Source organism: Gouania willdenowi, chromosome 15 (assembly GCF_900634775.1).
Source record: "Gouania willdenowi chromosome 15, fGouWil2.1, whole genome shotgun sequence".
NCBI lineage: Eukaryota > Metazoa > Chordata > Actinopteri > Blenniiformes > Gobiesocidae > Gouania > Gouania willdenowi.
Window position 1 is genome coordinate 10,825,079 of NC_041058.1, and position 17,222 is coordinate 10,842,300.

A 17,222-nucleotide genomic window follows, 5' to 3' on the forward strand; every position below is an offset into this window, starting at 1 on the left:
TATATATATATATATATAACATTTTCAGGAAGGTTAAATAAAATGATTTTGTATTGGAGTAGACAAATGCTAAACCACCAATCGAAAGTATTTAACACAAAAGATACATTTGTATATTTTTAGTTTAATGAAATGTAGTATAATTCAATTGAATGTAATGACCTTAATTAAAATCAAGGAAGTTAATTTTTTGTAAGGCAATTAAAAAGTAAAATATACAGTTAAAAAAACAGCTTGACAATGGAATTTTTATTCAATAAATTGGTTCATTTTTGTTTAAGTAATAGAAAGAAATTAAAGACAAACAGTGATTATTAGTGAGAGTGGGAGTGAAAACCAGTTGGAATCAATGCTTATCCAGTGTGTTTGTACAGCAGGTTTTACTCCATCAGTGGCAGTTATTGTATAACACAGCGATCAGACGTCTGCTCCTCCTGTGGATCCTCATCAGACGTTCCAGGTCTTCTTTTCTGCTCCTGAGATAATTTGTGGTTTAAGATGTGTTGGAGGAGGTCTTTGCTTTCACTGGATGGTAAATTGTAGAAAAAGTACTGTGGAACCATCTGAATGAACCTGGGATGAGAGATTACAGCGCGTTAGTGAGCTCTGCTTTGGAGTACAATCACAATAAAGTACTTTAGATATTGGTTAACACTCAATATCATTTATGCTTTTGTCACATGCATTATTACAGGATGAGGGATTTATAGTGACAGACGAGAGCTTTCTCTCCCTCCATTAAATGGTGGCTCCAGATTCTCTTTACAATCCATAATCCCACCTCAAACCAACAGATACCAGAGACAGGATTATACGATACCACCCATCAGCACCCACATGACTGGTCTGCTGATCAGGGGCTTTACGTTACAATGGAAACGTGTCTGTCCGATGAAGTTTAAGCCTCTTAAAATGTGGTTTAGTGGGTGCTGTCTGGGTGGTTAAAATAAATAACTGTTTCTATTTGAATCTACAGGAGAAACTAGATGTTGCCAGCTAAACTCAAACATACTCTTGTGGCGTGATGTGAGTAATGGTTCGTAGACAGTTGTCTTCAGAAAACGAGTGCTTGTGGTAGAGGATCCACTCAGGCAGGCCCAGTTTGGGGCTCTTGGCCCCGTAGAGGGACCCAGGGTGAATCTGTGCCACGTGCTTATTGGTCAGGATGAAGTAGTTCCCTGAACCATCCACGTCCCGCGCCACCTGGAAGGACATCAGAACTGAGCTTGATATTTAACATCAAAGACAATTGGGAAATATTCAGAATAATCAATTCCTGCTTCACTTTTCCATTTTAGAGAAAATTATGTGTGAAATTATTGGACGTTAATGTTAGAATGTGATGTAAAAAAATGCCGTTTACATACCACATCTACAATTTTTTTTCTATTTATTCCTTTCAATCAGGTACCAACAGGCCTGCAAAGTACTGCTAACTACTTAGAAGAAGGTATGGAGTCCAATGCAATTGTATAGCCCGCATATAGCCAAAAACGGCTCTGATGAAAACTTACAGACATGATGATTTTAAAGAAAAAGCAAGATTAAGTAGAAACTACACTGCTGAGTTTGTTCTCCCGTCCCAAACCATGTTTATTACAGAATGTCCCCTTTCTACTATTTATCCAGAATACAATGATTTAAATAGTGTTGTATAGGCCGAGGTAAGATTTCTAAATGTATATTTTGGCGATTTGTCTTTAATGATATATTTTTATTTTGTATTAAAATACTCATTTTTGGAATCGCTGTTTTGACTACTTCTCAGAACATGGATTACTGAGTGCGTCCTAACCCAGACCTGCCCCTAAACAAGCCACACTACAGAACTCACTCACACGTGCTGTCCCTTAGAGGAGAAAAAGCCAAAAGTGTTGCATATTTTGCAGCTGTCCGTTAATAAATGTGCCTGTGTGGCATTTTGAATCAGCAATTTTCATAATTTTGAGAAAAAACACAGATATGTGTTGGTCCATAACGCCTAGCCCCAGTGTCTTTGTCCTAAGACCACATTTAAAAGGTCTTTGTCTTGTCTCAGACTTGATAGCATTTTTACTCTGTCTTATCCTGACCTTTTTATGTCTTCAAAACAAACGTGGGTTTTCTGACTGACTGACGTTGAATTATTGAACTTTCCCCACTGATTTTTTTTTGACCCTGTAATAAATGAATCTGACCTGCATGAAGAAGCCTGCCAGCAGGGCCCGTTTAATGTTGACGGTGTTGCTCCGGGAGCCAAAGGCGGGCGTTGAGACGGGCAGCTCGATCCTCCTCAGGGTGTCGATGAGCTCAGTGCAAAGAGCGTCAGCCGTCAGCAGAGCAGTGTAGTTCAGGTAATGATCCCGGCACCATTTCTGCACATCACAGCCTATAGAACCAGAGGAAGAACAACAGAACAATTAAGTTCATTATTAGACTTTATTTCAGCATCACATTTTGTTTCTCTCTTTCTTTTTTTTTTGCTTTAGTTGACCAAAATAACAATTTCCTGATTCAACTGTAATTAATGTTATTGATACATGGAACACAATTTATTTGATCATATTTTAATTGAAGTGTGTAACTTACTTACAACAAAACAAAATAAACAATGAACAATACTTTTTTTTAAATTGATGAAACAAATCATTTTTCTCTCTCGCTAAAATTGTTTAAATGTGTTCCTCACATGCTTCCACTCCCACTTCGGTGCCATGTATTTGCAGCGATTTTTGCAGATGACAAGCCTTGTTTTGCCATTTCAGAAATATGTAAAAATTTGAAGTACTGTTCCAAAGACATTTTAAATAGCAGGGAAAATATGGAGCTAATTCATATCGTGTCCTCATATACAGTATGTGCTCTTATTTTGAAAAGAACAACTTCTGGTCATGAAAAATGGGCATTTTTTTTTTTGTTTCTGTCGTCTGGTATTTCTTTTTTTTGGTTTTAGATTATTATTATTATTATTATTATTTTAAATCAACTGATTTTTAAATGTTTATTTTTTCCCTTCTTGACCTTGATGAAGAAATATGCCTTAAATACCAATCGTTTTTTTGTTTTTCGATTTCCTTTTTTCTGAAAAATTCAATGAGCAAAACATACACTGAGCAAACACTAACCGGAGTCTCTTTGGCACTGTTTGAAGGCCTTGTAGACGTTGATACAGGTAAAGTGGTCTCCCTCTGGGTGCAGGAACTTCATGTGACCCAGCGTGGCCTCAGGTTTCACAGCCATAGACGGAACCATAAAGCAAACCGGGGCTAAGGAACACAGGGCGACCACGTGGGTGGGGGTACAAACTCACAGCTTTTCTTGTGTTGCGTTCAATTTGCCGACGTTACCTGCGAGCATGGCGGCGATGATGACTACCTCGCTGACGCAGTCAAACTCACAGGATGCGAGCACGGTCTTGGCCATTTGAGGCTCCAGGGGGAACTCGGACATGATGATGCCCATTTCTGAAAGGTTGCCGTCGTTATCCAGAGCTGCGAGGTAGTCCAGCTCCTCCAGGGCCTGCATGAGGCCTGCAGGGTCTGTGTGGGGAAAGAACTAGAAATTAAAGAGCTTAAAAAGACAACATCCTGAAAAAACAACAACTAAAGCAAGCCCTTTATTCTATCATACTGTATATTTAAGAAAGTGTCTATTTGTACGGTTGCCGTACAGACAACCCCCAGTGCTATTGGCACGGTTACCGAAGTACAAGTAGCATCTTAGGGGTAGGGTTAGGTTTAGGGGTTAGGGGTTAGGGTTAGGATAGGGTTAGAGGGTTAGGTTTAGTCTTAGTCACACGACCTAAACTGGCAAAATTGGGGCGCTGCGTACAAATAGAATGTTGGTATATTGATACGGCAACCGTACGAATAGCCACTGCCTATATTTAAACAGGTAGTGTAATGCATACAAATACAGATTCAGGGGAAAAATAATGAAACATTATTTGTGATGTATAAAGATAATCTAAAGCAGGGGTTCTCAACTGGTCTCACCCTGAGACCCACATTTTTGCCACGCTCATTAAATCATGACCCACTTTTCTTTTTTTTTTTTCTTTTTTTTTTTTAGAATTCAACCAACCAAATGTAGTTTTTTTTAAAAAAAAAAATAGCTGTTGAAAACACACACATATCATCTTTTTTTAAACATAAATTTATATATTTTCCTGTGCAACATGCATTTCACAGCATGCCTTTCAAAATAAAAGACAAGTCCAAAATGAGAGACATTAAGTATTTATTTATTTTTGACCAGCTGTCCACGGCCCAGCAGTTGAGAATCACTGATCCAAAGTGCTGACTCACTAAGTCAGTTGTTCCCACCCTTTTTTTGATCGTGACCAATTTTTTCTGGCGACCCCCAAAGACTATTGTTTTTTTTTTCTTCTGGAATTAGTTTTCAATCATGTTTGTTATATTACTTTATAAATACAGAGTAGCCAGGGTTAATGACAAGTTTTGCCAGCTCAGATGTTTTTTATACGAGAACTTTGAGAAATTGAAAGTATCAAATACAAATGTTTAAGATTGTGTGTTTTAATTTGTAAAATAATAGTAATAAAAATCAAACATTAATTTTTTTTTTTTTTTTTTATCAATTTCTAGAAATTTCAGAAGACACCATTTAAATTCCAGGCAACCACACGTGAGGGCCCAACCCCCAGGTTGAAAAACACTGCACTGAGGGAATGTGGAGCATCAGATGAGGATTTTATAATCCTGACCAACATCTGCCTCTGCCATCTGTATCACACACAGTATATTATAATATATATATATAAGTATGTCGTGGTTTACATTCTGTTGTTTCAAATTAAAAAAAAATCCTATAAAAGAACAATTAAGGACAAACACAGTGTGCATTTGATTTGATGACGCTATATTGTATTATTTATTATTATGATTTTTTGAAATTTAAATGTTTTATTGCAAGACAAACCATAGAAAAACAACAACAGCAAAAACAGGACAGAAGCAGATTAGCTGTACAGTTTCATAATAATATAACGTATAAAACAAAAGGAAGACTTTCACCAGCCCCCCTGTCGAGGCTCTAATCAGCTAATGGGGGGCTCGGTCTGTTATTTGTGTTAGTGGGGGTGAAATAATGGTGGGGTCAGCCCTGAAAGGATGCTGGTGGAACAGGAGCTGTCAGCACTGCTGAGGCACGCCTCACTGCCCCCCAATAACAAACACCACACAGGAACAAAAGGGAGCGCACAGACTCACTGAACCCACATTTAAAACCTTCTCTCATGCACAAAAACACCTGATGCAATTCTTTTGTCACAATCTGTTAATCTGACCTGGCCTGTCGATAAACTTGCAGTGGCCAAGGCCTGCGATCTCCATCCTCTTCAGGAACAGAACAGTGGACGTGAAGTCTGACTCTGTGATATGTGGGCGGGGCTCAGCGGGGAGCTGAAGGTCCGCTGGGTAAAGACAGAAACACTTTCCTGCAGAAAACAATAGTGTTATTGATCATAATCAGACAGTCAGTGTAGTGGTACATTTACATGGAAAGGAGGAGTGGACTGGGACAATTATTCATCCCATTTTCAGTCACTATCAGCGACACCAAGTCAGTTGATGCTCAACATGTGGCTTTTTATATCTTCATTTGAATTATAATTCTCCCAGAAAACCTTAAGTTTTTACTTTTTAACCCTTTTTTTTTCACCTTTTTGCCATAATGCAACTTCCTCTGTCCCATTTTCAATGGGTTCTAACACTTTTATTTTAGCTATACCCTTTGCCAATAAAAATCAATTTTTTGTCAATTTTTGCAAGTTTGTTTTGACACTTTTATCTAATTTTGTTCTTTCTTAAATTTCTTTGGCGACTTTTTTTTTTCCATATAAGCAATAAATACCAATGAATACCACTTGTTTCCTTTTTTACCTTCATTTTGTAGATTTTTGCCCTTTTTCACATTTTGACCATTTACCCTTTGCCATTACATACCACCTGGTTCATCTTTATTTGTCCATTATTGGCCACTCTTCACCGCTTTTAACCCATTTTAGTCACTTTAAACTATTTACTTGCCATGTTTTTGCCACTTTTGGACCATTTTTTGGCCACCTGTTACCATGTCTGTCTCTACTCGCTCGTCTAAAAAAAAAAGTGTTTGATTTCTTACCCGTTGGTCCTGCCAGCTGTTTGCGACTCTCAGCTTGTCCAATGCTGATTGGCTGAATGACTGTAGAACTGGTTCTGATTCTGGGATTGTAAACCTGCAGCAGAAATGTATAAAGCTCCTGTTTTCAGCACGTTAATTAAACACATCCACAGGCATACACTCAAATATGTTGTTGTTTTTTTAAATACCAAAAAATGCAGAAAGGAAAATTAAGGGAAAAATAAATTAAACATATATATATATATATATATATATATATATATATATATATTTCTAGGTTTATAAACAACTTGTTTATAAACAAAGATGATTGTTAAATATCTAAACTTACTGGAAACCAACAAAAAAGGTCAAACTTACATTTCTTTTCTCAAGTCCAGTATCAATAACAAATGTGATAGATTTAAAGGCCCAGAAGAAATCCTCATTTGGACTTGAAGTGAGGAAAACCCTTCTGATCCGTCCCACCTCCTCCTCTCCAATGAGAGGTAGAGTTCCCAGCAGACCTGGATGCACTGCTACTGGTAGAAGTTCTCCTCGATCAGGAGGTAAACTGTACCTCTCATGACAGAGGATGTTGTGAGCCAGATTTATCTCCTGGGATAGTTAAAAAAAAGTAAAAGAACAACAACAAGTGTACAGTCAGATACTGGCCTGATTTCAGATTGTTGATTTGATCATTTTTCATCACCTGTGTAGTGACCAGGAACACCACCACGTCTCCCTCCCTCTCACACCGTTGGATCTCCAGCACCAGACGAAGAGCAGCGCAGAAGTAGCTGTCCCCTGTGCTGCTGTGGACCACCTCCCCTGCTCCTGGGGTCTCCAGATGGATCAGGGGCAAAGCTGACCCGGTGAAGTGGGACAACTGCTTGGACTGAGGTTTAACGGTCGTGAGGAGAACCACACGGAGCTCCGGCCTCTGCAGGGCGATGTCTTTCAGCAGAGCCTGTAGAACGTCAGTGGCCACTGTCCTCTGGTGGGCTTGGTCAATGATCACTACCCCGTAACGCTCCAGCAGAGGGTCTGACATCATCTCCCTGAGGAGCATGTCGTCTGTGCAGTACCTGCAGTCAGGGAAAGGAAGTAAAGTCATATGACACACATTTGTACTTATATGACACTTTGGTTAAATGACATTATTTTAAGCTGGTTCAAACCCAGTGTAGTGACAAGTATCTTCAGATAACTCTACCCCCAAAGGTGGACAAGCACTTAACTTTATTACTTGTGTGAAAGTACAGATACTTCTCTTAAAAAGATAATTCAGAATAATAAAAGTAGTTTAGTTAAAATGTACTTAGGTATTAAAAGTAATTAAATTCTTGGACGTATTTTAATAAAATGTGATCCAGAATCTTTTACATGCTCATAGTTGTAAAATACCATTTAGGTAATCAGCTAAAGAGGCCGTTACAGTGGAGAAATCACATCAAATCCAACAAATCACCGGTATTCATAAAATAAAAACGGGCACAACATGTGACAAATAAAGAAAAGGAGTTTCAGTTAACTAACTTTGCTGAAAACATACAACGCCTAAACATAGTGCAGCGGTTAGATCTACTGTAATAAAGCATAAAAAAGAGGGAAAAAATGGAAAACGGCTCAAACCGAAGTAATGCTACAGTGAGGCAAAAAAAAGGGCAAAAAAAATTAAAACGGCAAAAAACGGAAGTAAGGCTATAGTAAGGCATAAAAATGGGTGAAAAATTATTCCAACACCTAAAAACAGAGATAAGGCTAGAGTAAGGCAAGAAAAGGGCAAAAGAATTTCAAACACTGAAAAACGAAGGTAAGGCATAAAAAAGGGCAACAAAATTCCAACGCATAAAAACAAAGGTAAGGCTAAATAAAGTAAGGCGCAACAGCGGGTGAAAAAAATCTGATGCCAAAAAACGGATGTAAGGCTATAGAAATGCATAAAAACGGGCGAAAAAAAAATAAAAACGCCAAAAAACGGAGGTAAGGCATAAAAACGGGCAAAAAAATTTGAAACGCCAAACAAAGGAGGTAAGGCTAAAGTAAGGCATAAAAATGAGCAAAAAAATTTCCAACGCCAACAAACGGAGGTAAGGCTATAGTAATGTATAAAAACGGGCAAAAAATTCCAAACGCTTAAAAACAGAGGTAACGCTATAGTGAAGCATAAAAATGGGCAAAAAATTAAAAAGCCAAAAAATGGAGGTAAGGCTATAGTAAGGCATAAAAATGGGCGAAAAAAATCTGATAACAAAAAACAGAGGTAAGGCTATAGTAAGGCATAAAAATGGGTGAAAAATTTCCAATGCCAAAAAACCGAGGTAAGGCTATAGCAAAGCATAAAACAGGGCGAAAAAATTTCGAACTCCAAAAAATGGAGGTAAGGCTATAGTGAGGCATAAAAACGGGCTAAACATTTTGAAACGCCAAAAAACAGAGATAAGGCTATAGAAAAGCATAAAAACGGGCGAAAAAAATAAAAAAAACGCCAAAAAACGGAGGTAAGGCAATAATACGGCATAAAAACAGGCGAAATAAAATCTGATGCCAAAAAACAGAGGTAAGGCTAAAGTAAGGCAAAAAAAATTTAAACGCCAAAAAACGGAGGTAAGGCTATAGTAAGACTTAGAAACGGGCAAAAAAATTCCAACGCCAACAAATGGAGGTAAGGGTATAGTAAGGCATGAAAAAGGGCAAAAAAATTTGAAACGCCAAAAAACGGAGATAAGGCTTTAGTGAGGCATAAAAAAGGGCAAAAAAATTTTAAATGCCAAAAAATGGAGGTAAGGCTACAGTAAGGCATAAAGACGGGCGAAAAAATTTGAAACGCCAAAAAAAGGAGATAAGGCTATAGTAAGGCATAAAAACGGGCGAAAAAATATCTGATGCCAAAAAACGGAGGTATAGTAAGGCATAAAAAAGTGCAAAAAAAATTTTAAACGCCAAAAAATGGAGGTAAGGCTACAGTAAGGCATAAAAACGGGCGAAAAAATTTGAAACGCCAAAAAAAGGAGATAAGGCTATAGTAAGGCATAAAAACGGGCGAAAAAATATCTGATGCCAAAAAACGGAGGTATAGTAAGGCATAAAAAAGTGCAAAAAAATTTTAAACGCCAAAAAATGGAGGTAAGGCTACAGTAAGGCATAAAAACGGGCGAAAAAATTTCCAACGCCAACAAACGGATGTAAGGCTATAGTAAGGCATAAAAACAGGCCAAAAAATTTCCAACGCCAAACAACAGAGGTAAGGCTATAGTAAGTGGTGATGGTGAGCTGAAACATCATGAGGCATCGTACCACTTCAGACAATTTGTTCAAGAAATGGTTCATTTCTCGAAGCTTTATGTGCACATGAAAACATCTACTGGCCAGGTTTATAATCACAGGCAGCTGTATCTTCATCACGTAAATTGTGGTGCATTACATTTTTGTGTTTGTTGGGAATTTTTGTGGCTCTTGGGAATGACTATGAATCACAAAAAATGGATGAATAATACTGTATATTTCTCTACATAAATAATAACATTTGTAATAAAGATATTTTTCGATGCGTTCTGTGTAAATTTTCCCAAAAGTGGCTCCAATGGGATTTGAACCCAGTCCCTCCAGTCCTCCAACAATTATGTCAGCCATGTTCGCTGACCACTAAACCACCAGGAATTTTGCTGTATCATGTGTTTCCTCACGTCAAGAAGGTGACCAGCACTTGTTTAAAAAGGAAGAAATCACTGAATATGCATGTGTAACTTTGACATTGAAGTACAGACCAGAGAGATTTTATTCAGAAATAACAGTGCTGACAATAATAAATGAATAAATAACAGTGCTAAATTGTGAGACATTCAGTATATCTTGTTTCATGCATACATTCACACTCATGCTCTCTCATCAAACTCTAAAATTGCCAAAAAACACAAAATTAGGCTATGTTAAAGTATAAAAAAGCAAAAAAAAATCAAAAGGACAAAAACAGAGGTAATACTATAGTAAGGCATAAAAACGACAATCACCCAAATTCAGAAGTAAGGCATATTTTTTCAAATATTTCCAAAAAAAAAAATTGAGATAGAACCATCATTAGACCCTAAAAACTACTGCAAATACAATGCACATACTTAAACTGGGCTAAAAAAGCAGTAAGGCACAAAAAAATGACAAAAAACAAAAATCACCCCAAATCAAAAGTAATGCTCGCAGGTAACAAGGCAGATTTTTTCAAAAATTTCAAAAAAAACAAAAAAAACAAAAAATTGAGATAGGACCATCATTAGACCCTAAAAACTACTGCAAATATAATGCACATACTAAAACAGGTCTAAGAAAGCAGTACGGCACAAAAAAAAACAAAAAACAAAAATCACCCCAAATCAAAAGTAACGCAATAACAAGGCACATTTTTTCAAAAATTAAAAAAAAAAAAAAAATTGAGTTAAGACCATGTTTAGACCCTAAAAACTACTGCAAATATAATGCACATACTTAAACAGGTCTGAAAAAACAGTAAGGCACAAAAAATGACAAAAAACAAAAATCACCCAAAATCAAAAGTAAGGCTATAACAAGGCATATTTTTTCAAAAACTTCAAAAAAAAAAAAAAATTGAGTTAGGACCATCATTAGACCCTAAAAACTACTGCAAATATAATGCACATACTTAAACTGGGCTAAGAAAGCAGTAAGCCACAAAAAAAGACAAAAAACAAAAATCACCCCAAATCAAAAGTAAGGCTATAACAAGGCATATTTTTTCAAAAATTTCAAAAAAAAAAAAAAAAAAAAAATTGAGATAGGACCATCATTAGACCCTAAAAAGTACTGCAAATATAATGCACACACTTAAACAGGTCTCAGGAAGCAGTAAGCCACAAAAAATGACAAAAAACAAAAATCACCCAAAATCAAAAGTAAGGCTATAACAAGGCATATTTTTTCAAAAATGTAAAAAAAAAAAAAAAAAAAAAAAAATTTGAGATAGGACCATCATTAGACCCTAAAAACTACTGCAAATATAATGCACATACTTAAACAGGTCTCAGGAAGCAGTACGGCACAAAAAATGACAAAAAATAAAAATCACCCCAAATCAAAAGTAAGGCTATAACAAGGCATATTTTTTCAAAAATTTCAAAAAAAAAATTGAGATAGGACCATCATTAGACCCTAAAAACTACTGCAAATATAATGCACACACTTAAACAAGTCTCAGGAAGCAGTAAGGCACAATAAAATGACAAAAAACAAAAATCAAAAGTAAGGCTATAACAAGGCATATTTTTTCAAAAACTTAAAAAAAAAAAAAAATTGAGATAGGACCATCATTAGACCCTAAACACTACTGCAAATATAATGCACATACTTAAACAGGTCTCAGGAAGCAGTAAGCCACAAAAAATGACAAAAAACAAAAATCACCCAAAATCAAAAGTGAGGCTATAACAAGGCATATTTTTTCAAAAAATTACAAAAAAAAAAAAATTGAGTTAGGACCATCATTAGACCCTAAAAACTACTGCAAATATAATGCACATACTTAAACAGGTCTCAGGAAGCAGTAAGCCACAAAAAATGACAAAAACCAAAAATCACCCAAAATCAAAAGTGAGGCTATAAGAAGGCAAATTTTTTCAAAAACTTCAAAAAAAAAAAAAAAAAAATTCAGTTAGTACCATGTTTAGACCCTAAAAACTACTGCAAATATAATGCACATACTTAAACAGGTCTGAGAAAGCAGTAAGGCACAAAAAACAAAATCACCCAAAATCAAAAGTAAGGCTATAACAAGGCATATTTTTTCAAAAACTTAAAAAAAAAAAAAATTGAGTTAGGACCATCATTAGACCCTAAAAACTACTGCAAATATAATGCACATACTTAAACTGGGCTAAGAAAGCAGTAAGGCACAAAAAACAAAAATCACCCAATATCAAAAGTAAGGCTATAACAAGGCATATTTTTTCAAAAAAAAAAAAAAAAAAAAAAAAATTGAGTTAGGACCATCATTAGACCCTAAAAACTACTGCAAATATAATGCACATACTTAAACAGGGCTAAGAAAGCAGTAAGGCACAAAAAAATGACAAAAAACAAAAATCACCCCAAATCAAAAGTAAGGCTATAACAAGGCATATTTTTTCAAAAATTTCAAAAAAAAAAAAAAAAAAAAAAATTGAGATAGGACCATCATTTGACCCTAAAAACTACTGCAAATATAATGCACACACTGACACAGGTCTCAGGAAGCAGTAAGCCACAAAAAATGACAAAAAACAAAAATCACCCAAAATCAAAAGTAAGGCTATAACAAGGCATATTTTTTCAAAAATTTCAAAAAAAAAAAAAAAAAAAAAAAATGAGATAGGACCATCATTAGACCCTAAAAACTACTGCAAATATAATGCACATACTTAAACTGGGCAAAGAAAGCAGTAAGGCACAAAAAAATGACAAAAAACAAAAATCACCCAAAATCAAAAGTAAGGCTATAACAAGGCAAATTTTTTCAAAAATTTCAAAAAAATAAAAAAAATAAAAATTAAGTTAGGACCATCATTAGACCCTAAAAACTACTGCAAATATAATGCACATACTTAAACTGGGCAAAGAAAGCAGTAAGGCACAAAAAAATGACAAAAAACAAAAATCACCCAAAATCAAAAGTAAGGCATATTTTTTCAAAAATTTCAAAAAAAAAAAAAAAAAAAAATTGAGATAGGACCATCATTAGACCCTAAAAACTACTGCAAATATAATGAACACACTTAAACAGGTCTCAGGAAGCAGTAAGCCACAAAAAAAGACAAAAAACAAAAATCACCCCAAATCAAAAGTAAGGCTATAACAAGGCATTATTTTTCAAAAATTTCAAAAAAAAAAAAATTGAGATAGGACCATCATTAGACCCTAAAAACTACTGCAAATATAATGCACATACTTAAACTGGGCTAAGAAAGCAGTAAGGCACAAAAAATGACAAAAAACAAAAATCACCCCAAATCAAAAGTAAGGCATATTTTTTCAAAAATTTCAAAAAAAAAATAAAAAATAAAAATTGAGTTAGGACAATCATTAGACCCTAAAAACTACTGCAAATATAATGCACACACTTAAACAGGTCTCAGGAAGCAGTAAGCCACAAAAAATGACAAAAAACAAAAATCACTCAAAATCAAAAGTGAGGCTATAACAAGGCAAATTATTTCAAAAACTTCAAAAAAAAAAAAAAAAAAAAAAATTGAGATAGGACCATCATTAGACCCTAAAAAGTACTGCAAATATAATGCACACACTTAAACAGGTCTCAGGAAGCAGTAAGCCACAAAAAATGACAAAAAACAAAAATCACCCCAAATCAAAAGTAAGGCTATAACAGGGCATATTTTTTCAAAAATTTCAAAAAAAAAAAATTGAAGTATGACCATCATTAGACCCTAAAAACTACTGCAAATATAATGCACACACTTAAACAGGTCTCAGGAAGCAGTAAGCCACAAAAAATGACAAAAAACAAAAATCACCCCAAATCAAAAGTAAGGCTATAACAAGGCAAATTTTTTCAAAAATTTCAAAAAAATAAAAATTAAGTTAGGACCATCATTAGACCCTAAAAACTACTGCAAATATAATGCACATACTTAAACTGGGCAAAGAAAGCAGTAAGGCACAAAAAAATGACAAAAAACAAAAATCACCCAAAATCAAAAGTAAGGCATATTTTTTCAAAAATTTCAAAAAAAAAAAAAAAAAAAAAATTGAGATAGGACCATCATTAGACCCTAAAAACTACTGCAAATATAATGCACACACTTAAACAGGTCTCAGGAAGCAGTAAGCCACAAAAAAAGACAAAAAAAAAAAATCACACCAAAACAAAAGTAAGGCTATAACAAGGCATTATTTTTCAAAAATTTCAAAAAAAAAAAAATTGAGATAGGACCATCATTAGACCCTAAAAACTACTGCAAATATAATGCACATACTTAAACTGGGCTAAGAAAGCAGTAAGGCACAAAAAATGACAAAAAACAAAAATCACCCCAAATCAAAAGTAAGGCATATTTTTTCAAAAATTTCAAAAAAAAAATAAAAATAAAAATTGAGTTAGGACAATCATTAGACCCTAAAAACTACTGCAAATATAATGCACACCACTTAACAGGTCTCAGGAAGCAGTAAGCCACAAAAAATGACAAAAAACAAAAATCACTCGAAATCAAAAGTGAGGCTATAACAAGGCAAATTATTTGAAAAACTTCAAAAAAAAAAAAAAAAAAAAATTGAGTTTGGACCATCATTAGACCCTAAAAACTACTGCAAATATAATGCACATACTTAAACAGGTGTCAGGAAGCAGTACGGCACAAAAAATGACAAAAAACAAAAATCACCCCAAATCAAAAGTAAGGCAATAACAAGGCATATTTTTTCAAAAATTAAAAAAAAAAAAAAATTGAGTTAGGACCATGTTTAGACCCTAAAAACTACTGCAAATATAATGCACATACTTAAACAGGTCTGAAAAAAACAGTAAGGCACAAAAAATGACAAAAAACAAAAATCACCCAAAATCAAAAGTAAGGCTATAACAAGGCATATTTTTTCAAAAACTTCAAAAAAAAAAAAAAAATTGAGTTAGGACCATCATTAGACCCTAAAAACTACTGCAAATATAATGCACATACTTAAACAGGTCTAAGGAAGCAGTAAGCCACAAAAAAAGACAAAAAACAAAAACCACCCCAAATCAAAAGTAAGGCTATAACAAGGCATATTTTTTCAAAAATTTCAAAAAAAAAAAAAAAAAAAAAAAATTGAGATAGGACCATCATTAGACCCTAAAAAGTACTGCAAATATAATGCACACACTTAAACAGGTCTCAGGAAGCAGTAAGCCACAAAAAATGACAAAAAACAAAAACATCACCCCAAATCAAAAGTAAGGCTATAACAGGGCATATTTTTTCAAAAATTTCAAAAAAAAAAAATTGAAGTATGACCATCATTAGACCCTAAAAACTACTGCAAATATAATGCACACACTTAAACAGGTCTCAGGAAGCAGTAAGCCACAAAAAATGACAAAAAACAAAAATCACCCCAAATCAAAAGTAAGGCTATAACAAGGCAAATTTTTTCAAAAATTTCAAAAAAATAAAAAAAATAAAAATTAAGTTAGGACCATCATTAGACCCTAAAAACTACTGCAAATATAATGCACATACTTAAACTGGGCAAAGAAGCAGTAAGGCACAAAAAAATGACAAAAAACAAAAATCACCCAAAATCAAAAGTAAGGCATATTTTTTCAAAAAATTTCAAAAAAAAAAAAAAAAAAAAATTGAGATAGGACCATCATTAGACCCTAAAAACTACTGCAAATATAATGCACACACTTAAACAGGTCTCAGGAAGCAGTAAGCCACAAAAAAAGACAAAAAACAAAAATCACCCCAAATCAAAAGTAAGGCTATAACAAGGCATTATTTTTCAAAAATTTCAAAAAAAAAAAAATTGAGATAGGACCCATCATTAGACCCTAAAACTACTGCAATATAATGCACATACTTAAACTGGGCTAAGAAAGCAGTAAGGCACAAAAAATGACAAAAAACAAAAATCACCCCAAATCAAAAGTAAGGCATATTTTTTCAAAAATTTCAAAAAAAAAATAAAAAATAAAAATTGAGTTAGGACAATCATTAGACCCTAAAAACTACTGCAAATATAATGCACACACTTAAACAGGTCTCAGGAAGCAGTAAGCCACAAAAAATGACAAAAAACAAAAATCACTCAAAATCAAAAGTGAGGCTATAACAAGGCAAATTATTTCAAAAACTTCAAAAAAAAAAAAAAAAAAAAATTGAGTTTGGACCATCATTAGACCCTAAAAACTACTGCAAATATAATGCACATACTTAAACAGGTGTCAGGAAGCAGTACGGCACAAAAAATGACAAAAAACAAAAATCACCCAAAATCAAAAGTAAGGCTATAACAAGGCATATTTTTTCAAAAATGTCAAAAAAAAAAAAAAAAAAAAAAATTTGAGATAGGACCATCATTAGACCCTAAAACTACTGCAAATATAATGCACATACTTAAACAGGTCTAAGAAAGCAGTACGGCACAAAAAATGACAAAAAACAAAAATCACCCCAAATCAAAAGTAAGGCTATAACAAGGCATATTTTTTCAAAAATTTCAAAAAAAAAAAAAAAAAAAAAAATTGAGTTAGGACCATCATTAGACCCTAAAAACTACTGCAAATATAATGCACATACTTAAACAGGTCTCAGGAAGCAGTACGGCACAAAAATGACAAAAAACAAAAATCACCCCAAATCAAAAGTAAGGCTATAACAAGGCATATTTTTTCAAAAATTTCAAAAAAAAAATTGAGATAGGACCATCATTAGACCCTAAAAACTACTGCAAATATAATGCACACACTTAAACAAGTCTCAGGAAGCAGTAAGGCACAATAAAATGACAAAAAACAAAAATCAAAAGTAAGGCTATAACAAGGCATATTTTTTCAAAAACTTAAAAAAAAAAAAAAAATTGAGATAGGACCATCATTAGACCCTAAACACTACTGCAAATATAATGCACATACTTAAACAGGTCTCAGGAAGCAGTAAGCCACAAAAAATGACAAAAAACAAAAATCACCCAAATCAAAAGTGAGGCTATAACAAGGCATATTTTTTCAAAAAATTACAAAAAAAAAAAAAATTGAGTTAGGACCATCATTAGACCCTAAAAACTACTGCAAATATAATGCACATACTTAAACAGGTCTCAGGAAGCAGTAAGCCACAAAAAATGACAAAAAACAAAAATCACCCAAAATCAAAAGTGAGGCTATAAGAAGGCAAATTTTTTCAAAAACTTAAAAAAAAAAAAAAAAAAAATTCAGTTAGTACCATGTTTAGACCCTAAAAACTACTGCAAATATAATGCACATACTTAAACAGGTCTGAGAAAGCAGTAAGGCACAAAAAACAAAATCACCCAAAATCAAAAGTAAGGCTATAACAAGGCATATTTTTTCAAAAACTTCAAAAAAAAAAAAAATTGAGTTAGGACCATCATTAGACCCTAAAACTACTGCAAAT

At 34.0% G+C, this 17,222-nt stretch overlaps 1 protein-coding gene across 1 annotated transcript in view; it reads right to left on the reverse strand.

Moving 5' to 3' along the window:
- Window positions 1-398: 398 nt before the first annotated feature.
- LOC114476921 (putative pre-mRNA-splicing factor ATP-dependent RNA helicase DHX32) overlaps window positions 399-17,222 on the reverse strand; it is a 47,128-nt gene continuing 30,304 nt past the window's right edge. Inside the window, exons 2-10 of the mRNA XM_028468936.1 lie at window positions 6,815-7,190; window positions 6,484-6,720; window positions 6,124-6,217; window positions 5,288-5,437; window positions 3,327-3,518; window positions 3,105-3,245; window positions 2,178-2,368; window positions 1,013-1,203; window positions 399-573 (exon numbers count right to left, since the gene is read on the reverse strand). Coding sequence (XP_028324737.1) covers window positions 399-573; window positions 1,013-1,203; window positions 2,178-2,368; window positions 3,105-3,245; window positions 3,327-3,518; window positions 5,288-5,437; window positions 6,124-6,217; window positions 6,484-6,720; window positions 6,815-7,190 — 1,747 coding nt within the window. The remainder of the gene's footprint in view (window positions 574-1,012; window positions 1,204-2,177; window positions 2,369-3,104; window positions 3,246-3,326; window positions 3,519-5,287; window positions 5,438-6,123; window positions 6,218-6,483; window positions 6,721-6,814; window positions 7,191-17,222) is intronic.